Source organism: Euleptes europaea, chromosome 1, assembly GCF_029931775.1.
Source record: "Euleptes europaea isolate rEulEur1 chromosome 1, rEulEur1.hap1, whole genome shotgun sequence".
NCBI classification, from domain to species: domain Eukaryota; kingdom Metazoa; phylum Chordata; class Lepidosauria; order Squamata; family Sphaerodactylidae; genus Euleptes; species Euleptes europaea.
The window spans coordinates 111467042-111494805 of record NC_079312.1 but is presented as its reverse complement, the minus strand read 5'-3'; the positions used below and the strand labels follow the sequence as shown (position 1 = coordinate 111494805).

The window sequence follows — 27764 nt, the reverse complement described above, 5'->3', positions numbered from 1 at the left end:
TCACTTTCCCAATCTGCCCTCCGTTTTCTGCTGCGCCGCCTCAAGGCGGACGCTTTGATTCGTGGAGCGTCTGGCCGGCTGGGCCCTCTGATTGGCTGGCGTGGGCAAGAATTGAGGAGGGCGGCCTCGTTCGAGGCTTTTGAATTCGTTCCGTTCCTGCCTGCGCTGGCCTCCGTCGAGCCATGTCGTTCCCAAAGGCTCCCATCAAGCGCTTCAACGAAGCACCGAGTAAGTGAACCGGAGGGGAAGGGCTGCTCGGCCCCGTTTCCTCCCTTTTCGGGTTCCTGCTTTCGCCTGTGCGGCGGGGAAATGCTTGTCGGTCTGCTGCACTCGGGTGTGCAAATCTAAAACGTCCATGAGCTAGTAGATAATTCACGGTGGGTCGCCGTGTTAGGCTGTCTGCAGTAGTAGAAAAGGGCCAGAGTCCAGTGGCACCTTCAAGACTAGCAAGAATATTTTCTGGCAGGGTGTGAGCTTTCGTGAGCCACAGCTCACTTCTTCAGATACCGCTAGAATGTGAATCCATCTATCGATGGATATCGATCTAGCGGTATCTGAAGAAGTGAGCTGTGGCTCACGAAAGCTCACACCCTGCCAGAAAATATTCTTGCTAGTCTTGAAGGGGCTACATGAGCTAGTGGACGCGGTCTTGGTTGTTTCCCCCTATTTCGTCTGCTAATATAGTGCTTTTAAATGCTTTTAAACTTTTTCCACTCGCGACCCCTTTCCGCCCAAGAAATTTTTGCACTGCCCCAGGTATTTGGGTATATAAAATAGGTATACAAATCTAACATTTACTGATAATAAATCGTAAAGAAGTTTGTTTATTTAATTTCGTGGACCCCGCCCCCCCCCCACATTCAGTTCTGCGACCCATAGTTTAAGAAGCTTTGCTATAGTGCAGTGGCAACGGGGCTTCTACATGGTAGGTTTCCAAAAATTGTCCTGCCCTGGATCCTAGGAGCTGCTGTTCCTCCCCAATGTGCCACCAAAGCTTTTCTAGTTGGATATATTTACATAGATGTAACAATATCTGTGACGAGTTCTCAGGATTCCCAGCTTGCAACTTAAAACAACCAAGCCTCCAGCTAACTTTGGTTTTGGAAATTCCTGGAGATTTTGGGGCAGTGCCTGGGGAGCACAGAGTTTGGGGAGGAGTCGGAGCTCAGTGTGAATAGACTGCCAAGGAGGTTGCCTTCCAAAATGGCCCTTTCTTCCAGGGGAACTGATTTTAGTCTGAAAATCCATTATAATTCTGGGAGAACGTGAGGCCCCACTTGAAGATTGATGACCCTATCTCTATCTTTCATTGTGGAGATATACTTTCCCCCTTATATCTTTCTAACAAAAGCTGTTAGAGGCTTACTTTGAATTCCCAGCTTGTTTTTGTTTTTTTTAAAGAACTTACTAGACATATTGTTACACCAGAAACCTATAAAATTTAGTTCCTGACTTTTAAAAAATGCATCCCAGTGGCAGGAAGTGGCCACTGCGGGGAAAATAGCAGCCATGTGGGTGAGACCAGGAAAATCCAAACTTTCTTCCCCCTACAGCAGCCGACCAGGGTTTACTGCAATATTTCCCAAAACATTTCTGCAAAGCAGGTTTGGGAAAGACTGGGGGAAACCTGGGAGTCCCCAGAAACTGCAAAAACGTGCTTCAATGCTGTGGGGAAGTAGGGGGAGAAATCTGCCTCCAACAGCATTGTAGTTGGAGCAAATCATCTGTGTGGTAATGGCCATTCTCTGTAGCTGGTGAGTGAATGAGATGTGAGGGTGTGCTGCATGGAGGCTCCATTGTGGTTAACAGCTGCTGATGCTGAACTGTTATCCATGAAAGCTTTGCTCATGTTGTACTTAACCTTTATAACTTCCCACTGAGAAAGCAATAGACCTGACATTGATTCCAGGTAGGGGTTTTCCTTAAATTGTTTTGAGTTGTGCATATTACAGCTCTCCCATAAGGAGATGGAATGCTAGAGTTAGGGTAATAAGGTAGGGTCAATGTGGTATATGTGTATTGTTCATTAGCAATTATATCATGGGTCCTATTTAGTAGTTACTTGTAGCAGTTGTGTGACCACATTCCCATTAACATGGGCTTGTCTAGTCCTGGAAATAATTGTATTTCTATGAAACAGAATATACATGGTGGGAAACTGTGCTATTCCTGAAAAATAAAGTACTTTCCTGAAAGATGTTCTGATCCCGTACAGCAGCTGTACTCCTAATGTGAGTAGACAGTTTTGCAGTGAATGAGCTAATTGATACTTAATATGCTAAGTGCAGGTGGGTCTATGAAAGTCCCGAGCAGGTGTTTGGAGAAAATAATGGGTTGGATGAGGGCCAAGAAACAAACTCAATCCAGATAAGGGGCTGTTGGTCAATGGAGAAGCTTCATAATGACTGCTGAGTCAACCTGTCCTGGAGGGGGTTGCACTCCCCCTGAAGGAGCAGGTTCGTAGCTTGTGGGTGCTATTGGATCTTGGTCTACAGTTGGAGGCTCAGGTGTCTTTTGTGACAGCTTCAGCTGGTTTGCCAGCTATGGCCATCCTTGAAAAGTGTGATCTGCCCACAGCTATTCATACTCTGATCGCATACAAGTTAAAGTACTGTAATGCACTCTATGTGGGGCTTCATTTGAAAATGGTTCAGAAACTTCAATTGGTCTAAAATGTGGCAGCTAGGCTACTGTAGGAGTTGGCTCCAAAGATGATATCACCCCTGTGCTGAAATATTTGCATTGGTTACCATTCTTTACCTTTAAGGCCATAAATGGTTTGGAGCCAGGGTTCCTGAGTAACTGTCTCTTCTCATACTATTCAGCCCAGTTAAGATCTGCCTCTCTAGCTCTGCTGTATGTGTCCCCCACCTCCACTAGTGAGGCAGGGCATGTTCTGTGGTGGCACCTAGCGTTTAGAACATCCTCCACCTTGAGGCTCACTTGTTGCCTACTTTATACACACACCACACACAGATTTTAAATAAGAATTTTTAAAAATCTAATCAGCTTTTTAGTAGCTTGGGTTAAATATTGTGTCATGGTTTTAATTGCAAGCCACCTTGAGCAGGACTGTGAAGAGTGGGCATAGAATATCCTAAATAAATACTGGCAATTATCCCATCTAATCTCATATGTCCAGACAATATTACATTTCTTAAAATTATCCTGAAGCTGAAACCTCTGTTGCCCAATTCTGTGCAGCCTCCCATGTATTTTACTGTAGCCCCTTCAAAAATGATAACTGGGCTACTCTGTTGACCCTAATTACAGCAATCAGGGCTGTTATTCTGCATGCTCGTTCATGATTCTTTCATTAAAGACTGCAGATGTGTGTTCAGTTACTTCTTAAATGTGTGAATTTATAGTCTTTCTCGCTGTGACTCAAGGTGGATTATATATTGTAAATCAAATACAATCAACAGGATGGGCCGTCCAATAAATAGTGTGATTGGAGCTGGACTGCCGAAATCTGAAAACCAGCAAATATCTGAAACAGTTGAAACAAAGCATAAGCATCTAAACATGTTAAACACGGCAGAAATTACATGCTTACAATAACAGTTACTATAAAAAAAACTTTTCTACTTTGTCAGTTAGTATATTATTAATGGTTGAATGGTATTGGTCCCAGACAAGGCGAAGAGGAATGTCACTGTTGTTTTATAGTGAACTATTCTCCTGGCTATTCAGAGTTCCCTCCACCTCCACCATGAGGATGTGAATGAATCCTTGAACCTCCAATGGAACCCATTAGCAGATTTTACAGTTTGTGGGTCCACTGGAGAGACCGGGAGCAGCTACAGCACTTTCCCCTGTGACAGACAGGAGCCCTCCTATGATTTTTGGGGGACCAGGTTCGTTTTCCCCTCAGCTACTAGGTGCTATAAAGTTAGCAAGCGTTTAGGCTTTGGGTTTGCTGCTGTGAGATGTTTTGAGGCGAGCAGGTAGAATATGGAAATCGCCGGGGCAGGAGTTGTATATAAACAACACAGAAGATTTATTAACCGATTTCAAAGAACAGATCAGCCGCACAGGTCTCCATACAGTCAGAGGATAAACCTGCCTGAGGCCCATAAACCTCAGCTAGTTATGGCTTCAGAGTGTGGTCTGAATTTTCTTCAACCCTTTCAGGCACAAACAGGCTTTTACTGACTAGCCACTAGGTTGGATCCCCTTTCACACACAGGATTCCACCCACACCAGCCTGCCTTTTCCCAAGAGTCAGAGTAAATGGTACGAGGTCTGCTCATCCCCAGAGACAGGCCTAGTAATCAAATACTATGTTCTCTCCCAGGGGCAGAGCTAAACCGCTCTGCCACGCTACCAGGCGGAGCTACCCTTCAGCCCATCTTGCTCTTGTGCTGAGGCAGACCCAGGCTATTTCTGCACTCTCTCTGAGGCAGACCTGAACATAAGAACAGCCCTGCTGGATCGGACCAAGGCCCATCGAGTCCAGCAGTCTGTTCACACAGTGGCCAACCAGGTGCCTCTAGGAAGCCCCCAAGCAAGATGACTGCAGCACCACCGCACCTAAGATAATAGGCATGCTCCTCTGATCCTGAGCTGAACTATCTCCTCCTGTGCTTCCCACCCCCCAGCCTTCCATCCCCCATCTGAAAGGTTGGAGCAGCACTCCCATAGGCTCTGCTGAGTGGCTGTTTTGTCCTTCAGAGGCATGACAGCCTCCTGTCCGTCACAGGGGAGCACTACTTAACATGCAAAGTTGGATGGGGAAGTGATGTTTCTGAGCCAGCATCATGTTTAACACGACTGAAGTGTTATAAGCTTTGCTGAAATCTATTTGCACTTAAATGTGCCAAGCCAATTGCCTGTCTAATTCAGCATGCTCTCACTTTGCCATCTTCTATGTAAGGAGCATTTTTATAGCTATCTTAGTCTAGGCAATGCTTAATGGACTGGAAACAAGTCGGGTTTTTCTTTGCTGGCTGAAATTTGTTGTAACAGTAGAAAACAACGTGTTGCCATCCTCATATGCTTGGATTGTTGTCTGAACCCTTATGATTTCAGAATATGTAGGCTGCTTTGAGTCCTGTAACCAAGCAGAAAAGTAGGGTATAAATGTTTTCAATACATAAAAGCTTTACAACATTAGATTAAGCAAGCAATGTAGGGACACAAAAATGTTCTGTAATTGTATCTTCTCCCTAAATGTAAGGTTTAGACTTACTCTAACTCTGGTGAATGCTCCATTTCCATCCCTCTCACCTCAGCTCGTGCCCCACCACCAGGCTCTTACGATGTCAAGTCTTCAGACATGTCAAAAGGACCCGTGTCTTTTGATAAGTCCCAGCGGTTTACAAAACAGATGGGTAAGTCTTCCGAAAATGAAATGGCCAAGGCGCTCAGCACCGTTGAATCGGCAGCCGCTTCCCTGCTTTTCCTGTTCCCTTCTTATTATCAGTGGGCTTGTGATCTGTGCATGCAAAGCATTGGTTCTTGCCTTTCATTGTGTCCTTGACCAAGTACAATGCATCTTGGGTATCTGTGAATTGTTTTCCTGGCTCAGGCTGCAGTCCTATGTATATTTACGTAGAAGTTAGCTGCGTTTTGTTTCAGTGTCAACTTGGATTGTACTCTGTTTGTCAGTGAGGCTTCTGCCTTAACGTTCTGTGCAATGCTAATGCTGTTTTTCATTAACATTTGCTCCATTGTGCCTTCACTATGCCTAATCATCAAGCTTCTATTACTAAACATTTTTTTCTGTTTTCTTTCTTTTCTTTCTGCATAGTACCATATATCTGGATCAGAACTCTTTGTTTCTTTGTAAAAATAATAATAATAATGTACCACATTCGTTGTTGTTGTGTTTTTTTGGGGGGGGGGGAGTGGGGGAACATGTCGATAAAGATCAGAAGGGAGATGTCAAAAGGGATTAACCGTGCTTGATTGCAAGCAAATTTACCCTCAGGTGGTCTTTCCAATTTACTTCTCATAATATCTGGCTAATACAACATGAGAAGGTTAGTATCGCCGTAAAGATTGTTAAATTTTTCATAATAAAAGACAGAAGTATTTTGTGATCCCCCTGAGATGAAGTATAAACTGTGCCATATTTTTCCAATATGCTCTGGCATATTTTATTTAAAAGGGGAGGGGAAGAGTCAGTGACAATACTTACTTATCATGCTTGAAATAATTAAAGCAAGCAGACTTTGACTTCTAACGTAGTCACTGAAATCCAATTTATTCAATTTGTCACAATGTGGATTGCATCCAACTATAGATGATAGGCTTTTTCTGAATTCCAAATTTACACAGTGCATAAACTTTGTGCTGCAATTATAAGTCAACGAATCCTGATCTGTTAAGCTCATTCCAGAGAAACCTTTGTTTTCTTAACAGGGGATGGAGGAACTCGGCAGAATCCCAGCAGTATGAAACCTCCACCCTCCCCAGCATCTGCAAGAAGAATGCAGTCTCTTGGTTCCAAGGTAAGATTTATACTTGAGTGTTTAAAACATACACATGTATAAAATGACATTTCTTCTGCCCAAGTATCAAGCTAGCAAAGATACTTCTTCAGATCTGGCTTCCTGTATCGTAACATAGAAACAGCTCTTTATGACAGAATAACACTAAATACTAGCCAAGCTTACAGGTGAAGCTGGGAAGACACATTTGAGTACAGTTGTAATTGAGTTGAGTGAGGTAAAAAAAAATCTCAAATTTTCACAAAGGCCTGCAAAACGTTCTCCAGCAGTATATATGCGGGGAGGGGGGAATGAGGGAACTGGGAGGAAGGAATGCAGAATCACCCAGGGTGACCACTCTGTTTTGACTGTGCATGCACAATGGCATTCACAGTGGTAATGAGTCCACAATTGGGGAATCACTCCACCAGGCAGACTTTCACCAAAATTCACATTGTTTTCAATACCATGGGATATTAATCTGTAAAACTCTTCTCCCCCCCCCCCGCCCATCCATTGGAATGTGCACAACTTCAAATTCCATTTAGCCTTCTAAAGCAGGGGTGGGGAACCTTTTTCCCACCAAGGGCCATTTGGATATTTATAACATCATTCGCCGGCCATACAAAATTATCAACGTAAACATTAGCCGACCAAGCCCCAAGCAGGCAACTGCCCCGATGACACGCCCCCCCCGGCACGGGCAAGCAGGCAGGCATCCAACTGGTGGTGCAGGATGGTCTGTTGCACCAACTGGGCATAGCCGTCCAGCCACACGCCGGAGTTGCTCCTGCTCCGCATGGTCAGGGCCGAATTCTACAGCTAGCTCCTGCTACCTCCGCCTGCAGGGGTGAAATGAGGACACACTGGCTAAGAACTTGGCCCCCCCAACGCATTCTGGCCCTGCCCCCTTTAACCTCTCCATTGCTGCCACTTCCGCCCCCAGACGTCTTGTAGTACAGAGGGAATAAGTTTCTCCACGGCCCGGGTGGGAAAGGGTTAACACAGTTTCTTGGGCGGTCCTAGCAGCTCCATAGCTAACAACTCTTCTGCAAGGGGGAAAGAAGGTTCCTTTTCTCAGCAAAACAAACTCACATCTGCCTTGAATAGAGGCTATTCCTGTCCGTGGGAGGGGGCGGATCGCCAGTCTTGGATCCTTCTGAGCTGGAGATCTGTGAAGACCCACGAAGGGCCAGACCAAATGACTTTGCAGTCCTTAAACGGCCCCCGGGCCTGACGTTCCCCACCCCTGTTCTAAAGGATGCTAAATGTTTAGAGAAACTGTTCTCAGAAGAGAAATAAGAATTCCTAGTATAATGTTTTAATGAACTGGGTTAGTCCATAGACCAAATGGAACTATTTCTGTAAGTTCCAACCTTGTGCAGAAAATATCCTTTTGTCAAAAAGAATGGCGTTAAAGTGGGAGGGTGCTTGAAAAGTATGAGTATTCGTACAAGCTGCTTTATGGTAAAACTAAACACCTAGTTTTTAGCTTTGCAGAACTACATAAAACAAATTGCAAATGCTTTTACAAAAGTGTTTCTGTGCCTTTCTTAACTTAAAGCTGACCGGCTCAGGGGTAAAGCCAGAAAAAGATTTGGCCCTCATGAAAAACTTGAGAAAACAGAAGGAACTGGAAAAAGAGGTAAGAATACTACATCTTTCTAAGAGGCTTATTTAAGCGGATTGCAGTTAACTTGGCTGTATGTCCAATGGGACATCCAAAATGATTAGTTCCATTAAAATTATTCAGTGACAGATCAGGCTTTTAACCATTTCAGGCTACATTAAGCCAACTATCATGCCTTTTGTTGGAGGCTACTGTGCTACTTCATGTAGCAGCCTAGGAACAGAAGAACAGATCCCTCGATACTATGCCTTCTATTCTTCTTAAGTATGTTTCATCCATGAGCTTTTCCAAGTTTAACTGACATACATTAGATAATTCAGTGAGTTCATGTCACAAGAGACTTATGGCAGCCCCTTATGGGTTTTTCGAGGCGAGCAGAGATTGGTTTACCCTTGCTTTCCTCTGCCCTGGTCTTCTCTGGTGGTCTCCCATCTAAGTACTAACCATGGCCAACCCTGCTTAGCTTTCAAACTGATGAGCCTGAGCTAATTGGGTTATTCAGGCTGCTACTTAGCTGACATAAGACACCTACAGTTATCCACAGGCTTTATGCAAGTTCCCTTCCCACTTTCGACCCAGTTTTTTGGAATTAAGCTTTGATAAATAAAAGGCAAAATGGACTTCTGAACTAAGAATTTAACAATGCAAAAGGAATCCACCCTATATTTACAAGGGAGTCTTAAAATAACAACAGCTGTTAAGTCATTTGGTTATCATTCAGATATCTGTCATAAGTTGTACTTCAATTTGTAGCTTCACTCTGCTCAATAGAACTCGCATCCAAGTAACAGAATAGGATTGCAGCTTTGATCATGAGGACTTTTAAAGATTACTGTTTTTAACAGGTAAATAAGAACTAACAAAACGAATTCAACTGCTTTTGTTATTTATGGTTCAAGAAGACATTTATGCACACTTAGCTCCTAACAGAATGATCAATGGAACTTTCTTCTGTAATACTGATTTAATGGTTGCTTGCATGCTATTATAGATCCGCGTGCTAGTTGGAGAACGTGGCCAGCAGGATAAAAAACTACAAACCCTGGAGGAAGATTTTGCAAAGTTGGAATCGAAGCTGTCTGCTGCCATTAGGGAGAAAACCTCTCTCTTGGCAACTGTTGCTTCTCTGGAAAAACAGCTTCTGGAATTGACCAGGACCAACGAATTGTTAAAAACAAAGGTACACATAACTATGGTTTGCCCTGTTTTTTAAAGAAGGCACTCAAATATGTCTGCCTGTTAATGACTTGGCTGAGATAAATAGCATGCAGTCTTTTCACAAGCCTAATGCCATTTCAACTTTGAAGATAAAAGCTAGCTGCATTTCTTCTCACCCTCTTCTTAATCCTCTAGTTCTGGTGGCTCTAGTATAGTGAAGATTTGTAATTACTGGATGTTATTATCTCTTTTTATGCCTGAATACTGGTTTGGGGTTTTTTTTTACAGTGCACAGGCAGGCACAATATAACCTAGCTATGTCCTAACTTCAGACAAATATATGTTCAGGGATGATGTGTATTTACCTGTAGCACTGTTTCAGACACTCTAGTCTCAGCAGTCATCTGCTTGGTAGTATTGCACACAATACACTTCTAAGCCTCACTTTGTCTCCCTGAAAAGTGAGCCATGTACGAAAATATCTGTCAGTGAAATCCATCAGATGTGTAGGTACTTTGGCAGGGTTGGGTCCTATGGCTTTTAAAATTCTGTTCCACCGACGATTTTTGAAGCTGACTTGGGGAGGTATATATTTGAATATAACCTTATCTTCCTTTCCTCCCACAAATGTAAGTTCTCTGAAGATGGAACACAGAAGAAAATGAACAATTTGTGCATGGAGTTAATGAAGCTCAGGAATCTCACGCATGTAAAGAAGGTCAGTTACAGTACTGTGATTGGATCAGCTATCTGCCATACTTTAAATAGCCTGCGTTTTAAACTGCTTGGTAGACAGCTTGAGTCTTGGGTATCTCAGAAATTGCCCCCCGCCAACACACACACACAGTGTGTATCAATGAGTGTGTGTTAAGTGCAGTCAAGATACTTCTGACTTACGGCAACCCTATGAATGAATAGCCTCCAAAATGTCCTATTGTTAACAGCTTTGTTCAGGTGTTCAAAATTGAGGTCTGTGTCTTCCTTTATTGTATTGATCCATCTCATTCCTCTTTTCTGGCTTCCTTCAACTTTTCCTAGCATTATTGACTTTTCCATCGACTCATCTTCTCATAATGCAACCAAAGTACGATAGCCTCATTTTAGTAATTTTAGCTTCTAGGGAGAGTTCAGGCTTGATTTGATATAGAACCCACTTATTTGTCTTTTTGACGGTCCACAGTATCCATTAAATACTTCTCCAACACCAAATTTCAAATTAATCAACTTCCTGTCAGCTTTATTCACTATATCAATGAGGCACAGTTTGAAATCATGAAGGTAGGAATTTGAACTTTAGTTGTGGAGGATGTGATGGAACTTCTCACTTTATTGCTAGACATCTTACTGGCAAAACTAAGGCTGTAGTCCTGAGAATACATCCTGAGAGTAAGCCCCTTTGAATTAAATGGGACTTACGTCTGAGCAGACCTGTTTAGGATTGCGCCTTATGTGGGGTAAAATAATAATTGGTAGTAGTCTGCATGTGCTAAAATGTCTTTATCTGGGTTCTTAGGCAGCTCTCTCTAAGCAACAAGATATGGAGATGAAACTGCAGACTGTCCAAAGAACCTTAGAACATTCAAAGGAAAAAGTAGCACAACTGGAAGAACAGCTGTAAGTTCATGCATGAAGTGTCATTTATTTGACAAAAATGAAGGTGCACAGCAGGTTATAAATATGTGGGGATCTCAAACAGGCATTGTGGGCAGCTGTTCTGCTGAATGATAGGCTGTCACTCCTATGTTACTTGGAATGACTAATGCTAGCAGTATGGTGCACACGTGGCTGGGTGTAGTAGTACTATATGGTATGGTAAGTCCGAATAGAAAAATATTAGCTAGCCTATCCTGAGTACCAGGGGTGGATTGGTCATGAAATCCATTGGGGAAAATACCAGTGGGCTGATGGCCTGGGAGGGCTGCCGTCCCAGCCCCAACCAAGGGGTGGCCCCAAGCAGAGTAAACTGCCTCGAGCAAAATGGCTGCACATACTCTGGGTGGCACATGCGAGCCAGCTCAGAGCCACCTTTTGTTTCTACCTCCCTTCATTGGGAGATGGGCTAGGGTCCTTTCCAGGGTGGGTTCCTTTCCTACTGAATACCTTCAAACAAGATGAAAGAGTCCAAACTTGGACAGCATGTATGAACTTTGATGTACTAGACACCCTAGTATAACTAGTTAAATAAGGAAAATAGCTCTGAGGTTTATAGAGGGATTCTCAAGAGTTTAATGGAAAATAACTCTGGTGAAAAGAGTGATCCCAGGCTAGCTTAAGAGATAAACTGGGGAAGTGTGTTAATGTTCCTAACTCCTTCATGCAAAGTAAAAGAAACTTCAGATTAAGAAACAAACCAAAGGGGGTTACCGCACTTTGTATTCCCAGCGATGTATTAAGAGTTTGAAAATGTTATTAAAAAACATCGCTTTAAAAGGGTTTTTGGATGCAACGGCTAATAAATGGTTGGAAGATGTCTTCACAGCTAAAGGGGCCAAACAAAGTGTGAACCGTATTTTTTATAACATTTTCAAACTCTTAATACATCGCTGGGAATACAAGTGTGATAACCCCCAAAGACTACCAAAGAGAAAACCCTCTCAGCAGAAAATAAAGATTCAAACATTTGTATGTGAGACACTTTGATACATTTGGAAATACAATATATCCCTTGAATTTAACCATCTCAAACTTCTCAGTTCTGTTATTTTGTTACTCTAAATTTCCTGTTATGAAGAATTGCTAACCTGACTTTTAAATCCCACAGAAAGAGACAAATAAAACTATTTTAAGTTGTATTTTCAAAAAGCCTCTTGAGTGCCAAATATTTCTGACCAGCTTTATCTATCTATCTGTCTAGTACTGCTCATACAGCTGTAGCCTTGAGCAGGAATAAAGGAATAAAAATGCCTTACTGTTATTCTTTTGGTATTTAATTATTGCCCCTATCAATTTTGCCACAGACCGAGTAACAGAATAATTTGTACCGTATATACTCATGTATAAGCCGACCCGCGTATAAGCTGAGGTGCCTAATTTTACCCCCAAAATGGGGAAAAATTAGGCACCCGTGTATAAGCCGAGGGTCGGCTTACACAATGCCCCTGCCCCAGGTCGCCCTCCCGCCCGGCCTCCCGGGCCCTCCAGACCCACCCCGACCCCAGCGCCACCCCCTCCCGGGCCCTCCACACCCACCCTGACCCCAGCGCCACCCTAGGGGGGAGGGAGAAGAGCCCCTGAACCCCTTACTCACCGGGAGGACGAGGCCCGCTGATCAGCTGGAGGCGGCGGCAGGGAAGGCACGCAGGCCGGAGGCGGCAGCGGGGCCCTGCCTGAGCGCAGGCAGGCCCCGCTGGCCTCTCCCAGGCCGCAGAGAAGGCGCGGGGGGGGGGGCGGTAAGTTCCCCCTCTCTCCCTCCTCCCCTCGCCTACCGTATTGACCCGCGTATAAGCCGAGTTGGCTTTTTTCAGCCCTTTTTTTGGGCTGAAAAACTCGGCTTATTCGCGAGTATATACGGTATCTGACTGTAGCCACGTCACCTGCCTCATACTGCCAGATGCCTCATTGGACCTTTCCATATTTTTAAATAAAGGATTAATTAAACTGGCCCTCAGCTCATTAAATATAGGATGACCAGCTTATTATTCAAAATAACCCCTTCCATCACATAAGGCTCATACAAAATTGGTTTCCCTTGTATTCTGGGGTGAAGTGATCAAATTATAATATGCATGTTTTCGGTGATACTTGGTTGTATGTATTTTCCAGTTGGGTGCTTGTAGTGTGACATTGGACAGCTGGATCATACATTCTTTTTTTGCGAGCTCTCTTTCATTTTGATATTCATTTAATATTCTAAAAAATAGTCTGTAAAAATAGTGTTATGCTGTTATTTTAGGATAGCAACTGAGATACATGCTGAAGAGAGATGTGATTCCGATAATCTGTTGGAATATGTTGTAGAACTAAGGTAAATCCATTCTCTGTAGTTTAAGACCAAGCCTTCTCTGGTAAAGGTACTTGACTTTTTTTTCTTCCAAAAGCTTGTTTGTAATAATATTTTCCTTGAGATTAAGTATACCTAATTATGCATAAGTGTGCATTTGTTAAACTGATAAATTAAGCTAGTCAGCAAAAAGGTATATTTTTAAAACAAAGTTTGCATCTATGATGGCCACAATAGTTACTCCCATAAATGATGTCTCAAACTTTCACCAACGGAAGGAGAAGAGTTCCATCTGAGATTAATATTGTCTATGGAGCTGGAATGGAGGGAGCTTTGAAACTTTGCTCCACTCTTGAATTGGTATCTGTGCCTTGAAAAACAGTGGTATGAGACAGGTGTCTGTTCAGTCTTAAGATAGCATTGGTAGTGTGGGGAGGGCGTGCCCAGGTGAAAGGGGTTTGGAAACTGACTAAAGGCAGCTCTGCACCCAAAACGCCAGCGCGGGGATTTGCGCTGGGAGACTGCTGGCAGGAGGCTGAGCCGGTGTCCGAGGGTTGCGCTGCCACCCAGTCCAGGGGTGCCGGCGTCCATGCCAGTTTGCACTGCGCAAGTGGCACGGACGCTGGTGTAGGGGTCACTGTGGCTCCTAAGAGCATTCGGGCCCCCTTCAGGAATGCACTGTAAGACTTGTTATATATGTTTTCAAGTTGATGAAGTAAAACATATTAATTTCCATTGCCCCTTGGGAAAAGGTCTTACTATTTAGTGCTGATGATTCTGTATCAAACAGTGCTACTACTGTGTCTGAACAAATCTGTCTCACTTAAACTTGAATGATACAACTGGCACGTGTATGTTTGTCCTTCACAGCAATGCTGCAGAGCTAGTGGATAAATACAGGCTGGACATTGCCCATTTAGAGGAAATAATAGAAACAAAGAATAAGGAAATTGACACACTGCAGACTTCTCTTCAACTTACAGAAACTATGCGGTCTACACAAATTAAAGAGCTGCATGCAAAATGCAAGATGTTTGAAGAGCAAAAAGGTGACTCAAATACTTTGGACATTGCCTGGTGTAGTGGTTAAAAGCAGTGGTTTGGAGCGGTTGAGTCTGATCTGGAGAACCGGGTTTGATTCCCCACTCCTACACATGAAGCCAGCTGGGTGGATTTATCAATGTATTGTTATTCCTGTGAAGATTCAGAACATTTAATCTTTGCCACGAATGCCTCTTACTGGTATTTAAGCGCCAGATTACTTTCTGTGAAGAGATATACCATCAATCTCACTGTATTTTAACTGATATGGAACAGGAAATGGAATTGTGTGTACGGTTATATGCTCAAACTTCTAGCGAAATGCTAAGCTAACTCATCTCTTTCCCAGATTTCTGTTGAAAGCAGACTAAAGCTTCTGTATTGGATGTTTTAAAAGATACTTTACAAAATGTGTTGCTTTACAATGGTGTTTCGTCCGGCTGTTTGTTGCAGTAGAAAATGATAAAATCAATGGCCCTTTTGAGAAAGATAAAATCTAATTCTCTAGGAATAGTATTGGCTCTCACTTAAAGTTGCCTTTTCAGGAAATAACTCAGGTTTGGGAGCTACAAGGAAGTTTAAAATGGTGGTTCCACATTAGTTCCAAGCAGTGGTGTTAAAATTCTTATTGTAAAAGAACCTGGGGGTGGGAAAGCAAACAGCCATTTTTTAAATCATTATTATTTTTGCTGCTTGTTATATATATTTTGGAGATAAAAATGATCCAGGCGTCTTAAAAAAGGAGTGACTATCATTCAGCAAATTGCAGAGAACTAAGAACAAAGTTCAATTACTGCATTGTGTAATTAACATTTTTATCTTTTTAGAGGAACTTTTAATTGAACATAGAGAAAAGCAGCAAAGCATGAATACTGAAATTCAGCGCTTGAAAGAAGAATTGAATTTAGCACAAGAGGAATGCCAGGAGCAAAAAGGAGTCTATAAGGTGACCAATGGAAAACTAGACACTATGGGGCCCAGTCTTTGGCCTTTTATGCATGGCTGTTTCCCTCACAGTTACCCTCCGACAACTTCAGGTCTTTGTTTTGATTATGCATGCCGTTTCCAACAGTCAGAGTTTGCCTTGCTCTCCCCCTGCGTTTCCCCACATTTTGCCCACGTTTTCAAATTTGAGATAAAACAGGTCCCTCAAAACGCAGGGGGAGAGCAAGATGACCTCTGACGGTTGGAAACGGAATGCTTAATCAAAAGAAAGACCTGAAGTCGTCAGAGGGGTGACCGTGAGGGAAGCAGCCATGCATAAAAGGCCTTTGTCTACAGATTGTGAATAGCTGCTATAAGGAACACAAACCAGACATGTTCTCTTAATTGTATCCAACTTCCTAACAGATCATTCTCAGTAATTGAAGCATAACTGTTAAGATGTTAAGTTTGTTCTGATGTCTCTGGTTACTGAACCAAGCCACCACAAATTTTCCTTAGGTGACTTGGGCTGGTTTATAATGGGTATAATTTCAAAACTGCTATTTTGGAAACGTCATTTAAATAGCTTCAAAAATAGTATCCATGTCTTAAATTCTGAGTGACTGGATTCAGCTTCCGAAAGACAACAGACAGAAATTGATAGACTACCTTTGATCCCACCTTGATTAAACAAAGAATTCTTTCTTCAGGACAAAAGGTTAATGATGGATTGTTGATGGATTATTACTACTGATGGGAAAACTTGATCCTTTTGCTCTATTGTTGATTTCACTTCAGGAGCGTTCTGCTACAATGCATCAGAAGTTGCTTGAGTTCCAAGAAGAGGTGAGTAAAGAGAAGCAAATTCTAGAGAGAGAACTAAGAGAAACGGTGGATGAGCTGGATAAACTGCACACTAAAGAAGGCAAAGTTGAGAAGATGTTGAAGCGCCTGGAACAAGAGAATAAGGCTCAGACTGAGGAGCTAATACAGCTGCAAGCAAAACTGCAAGGGTTTGTATCAATCTGTAACTTGGACACAACCTCTCTTACAACCCAGATGAACAAATTTACTATTCATATCTTTTCAGACTGCTAGTGATCGCTCATGTGATGGGACACTCCCCACAAAAATAAAACATCCTACACACGAAAAACTAAAGTTTTGGTGGAAGTCTATGGTAGAACCATTTCCCCTTGACATCTAGCTTCCTGTGTGCAAGGAATCTTTGTTTAGACTCAGCAAGGAGCGTTCAGTCACATGAACTCTATCCTCTGACTGAAGTGGTATTGAGGGCAATTTACTGAAAATTAGGAAGGTTGTTTCTGATCTACGAAGGAATGTATGTAATTAATATAATAGTTTGAGCTGAAACACACATTTAAGTTATTTTTATTAATACTTGGTGCACGAGTTTTGTATCTTGACTTTTTTTTAAGTTATAATGAATTTTCCATTTGGATTGTAATACTGAATTATGGGTGGTTAGATTTATTATGATAATAAGTTTTTCACTTAAATCTAAATGCTTCACTTAAGTCTAAATATTTTCATACTCTGTATTTACTATTTACTATTTTCTTTTTCCGCAAGACATGTACCTGACATGTATGATCCTTTTAGTAGGTTAGATTTTTTTCTGCTGCCCTTAAGGTCTTTAACGCCAAAGTCAACGCGCAATTGCTGTATGGTATTCCTGTCTGGATCAGTGCACTAGGTTAGCCACTGGAACGCACCCAAGCCAAATTCCTCAGAAAAATAATGGGTATGCCCTGTTGTGTCCCATATGCTGCATTGTGCTTGGAAACTGGCCAAATGCTACTTGAACAAGAGCATGGTTCATGACTGTAAAATTCTGGTTACACCTCCATTTTAAGGCAGGTTCCTCTTCCCTTATCTACTATATGCTCATGGAGTAACATGCTTCTAAGTGGATTCAACATATTGAGAGCCAAATTAAATCTATTGGCTTTAACCTCGACTCCTTGTTTATGCTTAGTGAAGCAGAAGCTTTACAAAGGATAAAATGCAGACTCTTAGATATAGGACTTCAAGACCTAAACAGTGCTGCTAATAAAGCATGCTCCCCATCTTTTGATGTTTATCTTTTGGTACCTTTTGGTGTTTATCAGCCCTCCCCATACTTATCTCACCTGTGTGATCCTTCTCAACGTAGAGCCATTTCTCTGGCCAGATTTAATGTTTTGTCATCTGCGCTACTTGAAGGCAGATTTCGGAAAATTCCTCTGTCTGAAGGCTTTGTCCTTGTGGCATCAATTGTATTGAAACGGTTGCTCATGTCTTATTTTACTGCAGTTTCTACACAGAATCTCGTAACGAACTTTTAAGTCCCCTGTTGGTTAATAGACAGAAAGTCTCAGATCTTTTTAACGTTTCCTATTTATTGAATAACCGTTTGCCCCATATATTAGAGACGGTAGCACAGTTTTTAAAGTTTGTTTTAAAAGCCAGCCAAACAGCTAATTAGATGGCAGTATTAACAAACAGCGCTATTTGATGTAACTGTCTTTTAACTATGCCATAAAGGGCACTTTTTAATATCTCCATTCCTTTTGCACCCTTTTTGTATTATGTTTTTATGCCAATAAAGGAACGATGATGATTTTTTTCTTATTTTAATCTTTATTCATGTTGTATGCCTGCTTTCTCTTTGTACAAGCAAGTGTTGACATAGTACCTAAAAGGCTTGATTTTAGGTACAGCTTGTCTGATACATAAACATCATCTAAAATGAGGATATACCTGTCTTAGCAGCATGCATATCAATTTTCTTTTTTATTATAATGGAAGAGCCTCAAAGGGTTGTCTGGGATCTAGAGGCCAGCGCTAGAAAGCATTAACTTTCAGAACCAAAACAAATATTAAGCAATTAGCTGCTAGTTTGGAGACTTAAACTAAATTAATGTTGCCCTCCTTTAGGAAAAACGCAGAGTTGGAGAAGATGACTGAGGCACACACAAATGCTATTGTACAGATGAAAGAAGAGCACAGCAACACGCTGTGCAAACTTGGAGAGACCATCGCTGAATTTGAAACGTAAGGCTTTACATACTAAATAATAGATTAAACTTCTGTTCAGCTCTTCTAATCATAGATATACACAAGGAAACCTTCAAAAGTTAATTTGGTAATTCCATAAGCTATTGATTGTGTACTAAAGTTAGAGATTTATCCTTTCCTATACTGTCTTGCTTTTGCTTTTAGAAAATACCTTGTCCACCCTATAACCAGGTGTAACTAAAGAGGATGGCACTATCGTAAATTGCCCTCTGACCCTCCCCCCCCCTTCCTCACCGAGGCTGGCCAAAAGCAACTGAGAGGGTTTGACTTATGGTATTTTCTAACTTCCCCAAAGACACCCTTTCCTTCTCAATCCCTGGGAAGTCTTGAACGTCAACCCTTCAGTAGCATGCCACCAACCAGAGTCCTCCCCCTATCACCCTCCTAGTGCTCTGGTCTGCTAGAAGTTTGGGTGTGGGAGAGTGTCGGAGCGAAGGCATATGGGCAGCCGTCTCTCAGCCAGCACTAATTCAGTGCTGATGTTTTGGGTGGTAAATTGACTTAGGCAACACAAGTGAGATTTAAAAGCAGCCATGTCACACCGGAAGTTCTCTAAGAGAACGGGTCTTTAATAGCCAAGCATAAATCCTAACATAAAGGAAGCACAAAAGAATGGGAAATAATCAGAATGCAGCTAACCTCTACTTACTGAGTGAAACCTCAGTATTCCTCCTCAGGAATGGATATAAGAATTGGAAGTTTGAGAAAGACTTCTAGTACTGGAACAGACTTCAGCCCCTGAATCCAGACTTTCCTCCTTGGGGCACAGTGTACCAGTCCAGGTTTTTAATCCCTTTTTGGAATAGGTTAAAAGCTTTCCACCAACTATATTCTGGCCAATCGTCCCAAAACTTTCACTAACTGATTTGAGGGCTCCAGGACTGGAAATTGAAATGAATCCAACTTGGCTTCCTGGAAAGCTTGACCAAATGGTGAGATATGAACTCTGAACTCCCTTCAGTTCCCAGCTCATCTGTCACCATATACTTGTCTCCCTTTTCATGGATGTAACAGTGCTTGTTATTGGCCAGCTCAGAGAGGTATGCGTGTTTTCTTAAGGCACATTTCCTTTCCTGATTACAGGCACACATTACAAATAAGGTTTATTTCCTCGGGAGGGGTTAAAAGATTGTTGTGCAAATATGCTTAACACTATTTACAGTTGTATCCCTCAGTTTATGCCAGGTACAGTCAGGAAAATGATCCCATTAAAAATAAGGCAGAAATCGAGCTTATGGAATTGTATTGTAACCCAATAACATTGTTACTTCTCCTGGTTCACTCTTCAGAAGATAAAACATTCCTCAGGTCCTTATTAAGGATTCCTAGTGACCTTTTAACAGACACCTAGTCTGAATCCTTATATATATATATATATATATATATATATATATATATAACAAAGACTAAATTTGAAGTGTGATCTTTTCCCAGCAACCTCATTTCATTAGCCTGCCTCTCCAGCAGCAGACTCGGAGACCTTGGATTTCCTAAACAGTAGTTGAACAGATTCTTTTACTGTCAACTCCTCTTTCCCATCTAGTTCCCCAAAGTTCCATGGGCCCTGATTGGCTGTTATTTGCTCTTCAGATACTCCAACCAGGCATAAATGGGATTGATAGTGTATAAAAAGGGTAGGACCCTTGCCCATCAGACCCTTACCCAGAGGATATGAAAGTTTAAGGTAAAAAGATGGTGGAGATTTGATAATGAGAGAAGTTACCTTTGTCCTCTCATACAAGAAAGCACAGAGGGAATGTGAATGGGGGCAGAAGGATGAGTTGACAGAGAGGGACAGGATGCTCAAGCAGCGGCTGTAGCATAGTGAAAGAAAGCTGAGAATGAATTGAAAGCAGATAAAAGTTCCCACAGGGCTACACAAATGCTAAAGCACAACATTCTCAACTAGGCATGCATGTACTGTCATTCTCCTCCTTAGTTACAAAGCTTGTGTGTCTGAAGAAATGACATGCCTCAGACAGGTGAAAACTTCTCTGCAGGACCAGTTAGCTGAAATGGACAAAACAGCTCAGCACACAACCCAAGTGATGCAAGAGGTACAGCGTGTTAAAGAAAAGGCAAAGGAAGAATATGCAAGGTATGTCTGGTGTTGTTCGTTTATTAAAGCATTTATACCTTGCCATTCCCCTTGGCTCAAGGTGAGGTAGACCTTGATAATGCAAAAATGTACACAGTGCTAGATGATATTCTTATGTGTCTCTTCTGACTGCTTAGGTCAGGCTGGCTTAATTTCTTAATGATATCCCCTTATGACAAAGATCAAACTTGGTATAGTTCATTTAAACAGTATAAGCTGCCTAAGGAACACAAGGTATGGATGAACAATCCTGACTCTTAGCCCATTCAAGATGAGCTTCCATGCTTGGTGGGAAAAGTTCATCTGGCCCGCAGAGGTCTCTTTTATATTCTGTGAGTTGCATAGTGAAGGCAATCCTGTTGAACTAGAAATATATTGCCACAAAAAATACATACAGCTATAGAAGATAACGTGTTGCTTTACCTTCTAAAATACATTTCACGTGTACTTGGATGTTGGCAAAATCATTACATGAAAATGTGCTCCTCCCCCAGGATGCTGCTGGATGCCCAGACCAAATTAGCATTAAAGGAAGCAGAAGTCAAAAGAATCAAAGAATCAAGCATTGCTCACATTGCCAACTTAGAAGCAAGACTAGAAGATCAAAATGAAGACTTCAAGAAGCAACTAGAACTGGAAAGGTGAGGCTTAACTAATGATAGTGTGGGTCTTTTTTTTTTAATATAAATTTTTATTAAGATTTTTTTTAACCACAACAAAAAAATCAAACAAAAAAAACAGTACATGTAACAGCAACAACAACAAAAAAGAAAAAAATCAATAAGTAACAAAAATTACAAAATACATAATACAAACTCGGAGGAGTATCCATATATCTTACTTATTACAATCTCAAATATCAAAGTTCTTATATTCAAAAAAAAAGAAGATACCCCTTCCCCCACCACCCACCAGTAACAGTGACCCTTCACCCGACTTCCGTAGCAGGTGTCTAATCAGATTTTACTATTAAAAATACAAAGGTATAAAATTACTCTGATTTCTACAACTCGTTAATTATAACCATAAAATCCATTTTTGCCGTCTTATCCCAATATGAGGCGGCCTCATATTGGGTCTTCAAAGATCAAAATACATCTGAAGCTAGAATGATACTGTTAATTAAAACAAACGATGATATTTAGGAAAACTATTTTAAGCTTTTTTATTTTTTAGGAAAACTATAGCAGAAAAAGCAGAAGCTGATTACAAAGAGAACATAAAAACCTGGCGTATGCTATATGAAGAATTGTATAATAAAGTGAAACCATTTCAGGTTAGTGTATGTTGAGCACACGTTTTTGCAATATCTATAATCCTAAAGACATCCAATGATTAAATTAAATTGGAATATTGACCTCTCCTGCTTCCCTGTAACATAAGTAGCATAATTCATGAGTTCCATCAGTCTTTGATGCTGCTTAATAAAAATGGAGAATCTGAAAGGTGCTGAGAATTTTATTTTGCTCATCATTGTGGTCCAATATGTGTGTGGTGTTCTGTTTCAGCAACAACTTGATGCATATGAGGCAGAGAAGAATGCACTAGTGAATGAGCATGGTGCTGCCCAAGAAGAGCTGAACAAACTTAGTGATGCGTATGCTAAGCTTCTGGGCCATCAAAATCAGAAGCAGAAAATCAAGCATGTAATGAAACTGAAAGAAGAAAATGCACAAATGAGACAGGTTTGTGTTGCTAGATGGAGCATTTTATCACTACTTGCTTAAGATGTCCTATGATGGATTTTCAAAAGGTACCTCACCAAAGACTTCTGAGTAAACTCAGCAGTCATGGGACAGGTCCACTTATGGGTTAAAATTGATTAAATGCCAGGAAGCAGAAAGTAGGAATATATGGACAGTTCTCCCATTGGAGAGAAGCAGTGGGGTCCTACAATTTGTTGATGAATGATCTGGAACTAGAAGGAAGTACTGTCGTGGCCAAGTTTGCAGATAATACAAAATTATTCAGGATGATGAAAACCAAGGCCAACTGTGAAGAGCTCCAGGAGGATCTCCACAAATTGGGTGAGTGGGTAACAGTGTGGCAAATGAAGTTCAGTGTTGGCAAGTGTAAGGTGTAGCACATTGGAACACAAAATCCTAGCTGTAAGTAAATGCTAATAGTGTCTCAGCTTGCTGGGACTGAGAGGGAAAGAGACCTTGGGGTCACTATCATAGTGACCCCAAGGTCAATGTAAATGTCAACGGATTGTAAGCCAATATTATCATGCCCCTGTATAGATCTGTGGTACAACCTTATCTGGAATAATGTATGCAGTTCTGGTCACTTATCTGAAAAAGGACACGCAGAGCTGGAAAAAGTAACAAAAGAGGTCAACCAAGATTATTAAGGGGTTATAACACCTTTCCTATGCGGAAAAGCTAAGGAATCTGGGACTTTTTCAGTTTAGAAAAGAAATGACTAAGGGTGAGACATGACAGAAGTACATAAAATTATAGGAACTTTTTCTTCCTCTCCCAATATACTAGAATTCAAGTACACCTGGTTAAGATGATAAGGAGTAGATTCAGTAGGGGGGGAAAGCAAATATTTCTATACTCAGCAAATTATTAAAAGGTGGGATTTGCTGCCAGAGGATGTAATGATGGCCACAGGCATAGATGGTTTGAAAAGGAGATTAGACAGATTCATGGAGGATAGATCTATCAGTGGCTACTAGCTATGGTGACTAAAAGGAACCTCTACATTCAGCAGCAGTAAACATCTAAATACTAGTGCCAGGAGGCAAATTCAGGGAAGGTCTTGGCCTCTATGCCCTGTTGTTGGCCCTCCAGAGTAACTGGTTGGCCACTGTGTAAGAAAGGATGCTGGACTAGATGAACCATTGGTTTGATCCAGCAGGGCATCTGTTGACATCTTCCTATGTTCTTATAAGATTAGAAAGTTTGCATTAAGTTGCTGGGAGTGGGGTTCAAGCAACTCCCTTGAGTTATGTACTATAATAGCAGTAAATTTTGTTCATCCCGTTGCTCAAAGGTTTTTAACAATTTCATCAGACTACAGCGTTCTTGACTATGTCACATTTACTGATTTAAAATATATTATCAGTTAGCTAATGCTGTGAGGGAGAGGTTAGAAGCGATGATGTATAACTCACTTATCTAGTCTCTCTTTTTTCTTAAAACGAAAACATGGGGCCTAGAATTTTGTACTCAAAGGCAAGATTAGATAATCCAGAATCAAAATAGAAAATCCTGTCTCTATGAGCTGAGCTGTGCAACATTTGTGGTAGGAAAGGCAGTCACAGAACTTTCAAGAGAAAGATGAGGAATAACAAAAAGAACTCACATTTAGATCTCTTCAGTGTGTTTAAAACTGTCTACAACCTTGTTCACAGCTGTTATGAATTTTGTTCAGGATTCAGGATACTTCCTAGCATCCTATAAGGTATAGAATTGGGGTGATGCTTTGAGACCCCAAAGCTAGAACAGCTTAATAAGCTTTTTTGCCAATGAACGTTTGCACAAACAGCTGCTTAATAAACTAATTCAAAGTGGTGTTCCTGGCATAGTTTCCGTTGAATGAGATGATGTAGATTTTTTGTTTGGGGCACATTTTTGTCATATTTTATATGGAGTTTAATGTCAAGGTCTTTTCCTTTAGGAGGTATCAAAACTGCGTACTCAGCTAGCAAAGGAAAAACAAATGCGAGGAGACCTCCAGGAACAACTGAATGGGATTGAGGGCATCAAGCGATTTGATCCTTCTAAAGCTTTTGAGCATTCCACTAAGGAAAATGTTGATCCCAAAACACCTTTCAAAGAAAGTGAGTGAGGCTACAAACGTACTTCATAAACATGGGTCTTTTTGTTGCTATAATGTTCCTTCAAAGGTGTTCCTTCTTCCCCCCCCCCCTTAGCCATCATAAAGGGACTAGGGTTGTCAGGTCCCTGTCCGCCACTGGCAGGAGGTTTTTGGGGCGGAGCCTGAGGAGGGCAGGGTTTGAGGAGGGACTTCAATGCCATAGAGTCCAATTGCCAAAGCAGCCCATTTCTCCAGGTGAACTGATCTCTTATCAGGTGGAGATCAGTTGTAATAGCAGATCTCCAGCTACTACCTGGAGGTTGGCAACCCTAAAGGGGACACATGCTTTTCAGGCAACTTACTCTAATCTTTCTTTGCAACAGGTAATAGAAACAAAAACTAAGGTGCTCTGTGCTGAGCTGAACTGGAACCAGCGTACTTGGAGTGCCGCCATACAGGCTTCAAGACTCATTACTTAAGAAGCAAATGCCTTGTTGAGGTACCACATTGTAGAGGGACCTGGAAGTACATATCGGAAGATTTCCCTATTCAGCTGACTGGTGTTCTTCTCCTAAAGAAGCTTTCTTTAAAAAATCGAAGCAGTAAAACCAATTACAACAGTATTGTTTTTTAAATGTTTTCTGTTTCTTTTAGTAGCAGGGACTAGTGGAAACCTTTGTAAGTCTCAGTGTAATTTTGCTGATGTTAAACTCTGGAAGTAGACAACAGGTTTGCTATATCATTGGTAAATAATTAAAGACTAGTGTACATGGGACTTTTTATTATAAAGCACAGGTTGTATTCTAGATTAATCTTTTCCTTAACATCTTAATTTTTGTTACGGGATCTAAAACTAGCTCTAGCCTGTAGTTCTATGCTACATTACTTCGCTTGGATACTATTTAACGTGACGCAAATCAAATAAAACTTTTTTTAATGTGTCATTAAAACATGTGAACTAAAGAAAAAGACATGAAAGATACTGCAGACTTGGCCAACCTGAGAAATCAGCAGTGGCTGAACATGGACTGACACAAACAGGACACAGGGTCTTATTCCAAGACACTGAAAGACTGGACAATTCTACCAACTATTTTGTCAGATTGCACAGAGAAGCCATTGAAATTCATAAACATCAGCACAACTTTAACAGAAAAGAGGAGAGTTTAAGAATGAATAAGGCTTGGCTTCCTGCCCTGAAAAACCTCCAGACAAAGACAACATTCAACAATAGCCATACAGATTAGTTTTGGATTACACACATTAACAGATCACTTCAGGATACAATGGTTCCATATTAACATACCATACCCTCATTAGCACATTATCTTGATACTTACAGGACAATACTTTTGCAGGACAATACTCCGCTCAAACCCAACCCCTTTCTGACTATATATTACTCTTCCTACACCCTTGACACTGAGAGACACTGTCCTTCAGTGTTACTACTCTGAAGATGCCTGCCACAGTTGCTGGCGAAACGTCAGGAAAGAAAATTCCAAGACCACGGTTACACAGCCCGGATAACCTACAAGAACCAAAAAGACTGGTCGTTTTCATGGATTTTTAACCATTCTGAAAACATTAGCACAGTGTTGCATTGAAGAGATTGACGGCAATTAGAGCCAAACTGTCAAAATTCAGTTCAAGAAATCATCAAAGAGCCAATATAAGAAAGCCCATTTGTATAACTGAAAACATATAACTTTCCTTCATTGATGATTGGCATGTTGGATAATAAGCCAGCGTGGTGTAGTGGTTAAGGGCAACCGACTCTAATCTGGAGAATCGGGTTTGATTCCCCACTCCTCCACATGTAGCCTGCTGGGTGACCTTGGACTAGTCACAGTTTGCTCAGAACTCTCTCAGCCCTGTTGTATGCTGGCAGCCCTAGGCTACCCTGGTACACCAGGCAAGGTGTTCAGGACTGGAGCTAATGTGCAAGGATGGAACACTGCTGTATGGCCAGAGACAAAAGGTCTCCTCGCATCCATCTTGTTTGTGACATGCTACAGAAGCCGACTGGGCAAAGTTCAGGCTTATTTACCATGTTTCCCTTTGAGAGAACATCTGGTGTTCCTTGGAACACCAAGGGACAAAAGACAGACCTCTTCAGCATGTCATTATCTCTCCTGCAGCAGATAAGACACACCTCACTACATCTCATCAACAACAGAACTCCATTCAGAGAATGGACACAAATAATCTCATCAAGTTGCTAGCCAAGCCATCTGACTCAACCTGCCTGATAGTTTTCCAGACTTCACCGTAGAGGTCTCCAATTCTATAGCCTGGGGTACTTAGCCAAGACTGCCTAGGTATTGTTTCTGATCTGCCTCATCTCCTGTTCTATTCTCCTTCCTACTCCTAATCCAGTCTACAGCAATCAAACTTTTTGTCCAGTAGCAATGACAAGCCATTGCCAGGCACAGTAAGGCCATGGCTCCAACTCCTCTCCTGGGTATAAATACATCTCAATTTGCCATAGCAAATTGCTAGCTTTTTTCCTGGATCTAAAACGTGAATCACTGTACTTGTGTGTACAGTTTTCCTTTCCTTGCAAGTAGAGATGGTTGTCTCCACGCAGCTGCCTCTATCTGGACCTCACTCCCCGGAATGGTAAATATATTTTCCCATGGGAACCTTTAATCCTTGTGTCCACCCCCTCATACCTTTGCTTTCTTAGTTCTCTGTGCGTATTAGGATTTGTGTGGATATGTAAACAAATTCGACTCTTTTTAATAAAACCCTTAAAATTTACAAGACGCTTCTTTATTGGGAACTTTTTCCATTGGTGTGCTCATTCACGTAAAATTCAGTTCAGATTCCCCACGCCAACCTCTCGCAAAGCTCTACCAGTCTCCAGCTAATTTCCACCAATAAAAGGAGACTCCTCTATTTGGCATAACAGCCCCACCTACCTCACAAGGTGCCTGTTGGGGGGAGGGAAGGGAAGGTGATTGTAAGCCACTTTGAGACTCCTTGCAGTAGAGAAAATCAGGGTATAAAAAACAGCTCTTCTTTGCTATTAAGTGTCTGCAAGCCAAACACTGGTTGTTGTGAATCCTCTTTCAAAAAGTGGCATACATAAGGTCTCACAATAAGTATCAAGAACCTTTCACGACAAACGCTTGTCAGGGACAAGCTGATCCTGTGGGCTGATCCTGCATTGAGCAGCGGGTTGGACTAGATGGTCTGTATGGTCCCATCGAACTCTGATTCTATGATTGTTAATACACTGGTATAACTCTGCATGATTCACACTTGGCTTACTGGCAGCTGTTCACGTCTAAGAAGCACTTTTAACATTTTTGCATGCCATTCCCTTCACATACTGGGTGTTGTAGCATCCCACCTATCCCCTCCAATATACTTTATCTTACAGATTTTCCTTTGCATTTTAAAGAGCCTTATCTAGTTCTGCACTGAGCCATGTTTTGCTCTAGATTTATTCCAGTATGGTCTTTTAGCCTAAACACATGCCCTGTCACTGAACTGCATAAATTCCTTTTGGAGTGGGGGGGGGGGGGGCGTTTAACAAATTTAAGTGATATATTTTCCTCAGGTTTTCCTGTGTACTGTGCCAGGATCCTGAAGAACTTGTAACTCATCCAATATATCCCACCAAACTTGGACTGAACATTATGGAACAGCAAAATATCGTGTGGAGAAAATGCCCGAAGCTTG

The 27764-nt window shown here is 41.6% G+C and overlaps 1 protein-coding gene across 1 annotated transcript; it reads left to right on the top strand.

Annotated features, from left to right (window-relative positions):
• Positions 1-182: 182 nt before the first annotated feature.
• On the top strand, positions 183-24499 carry HMMR (hyaluronan mediated motility receptor). Its single transcript, XM_056852305.1, has 18 exons — positions 183-228; positions 5235-5333; positions 6367-6455; positions 7999-8079; positions 9056-9244; positions 9857-9940; positions 10736-10836; positions 13115-13186; positions 14033-14211; positions 15031-15149; positions 15926-16140; positions 18068-18184; positions 20148-20306; positions 20801-20947; positions 21483-21582; positions 21815-21991; positions 23934-24096; positions 24458-24499. The coding sequence occupies exons 1-18, from the start codon at positions 183-185 to the stop codon at positions 24475-24477; spliced, it is 2157 nt and encodes a 718-aa protein (XP_056708283.1). The 3' UTR covers positions 24478-24499.
• The last annotated feature ends 3265 nt before the right edge of the window (positions 24500-27764 follow it).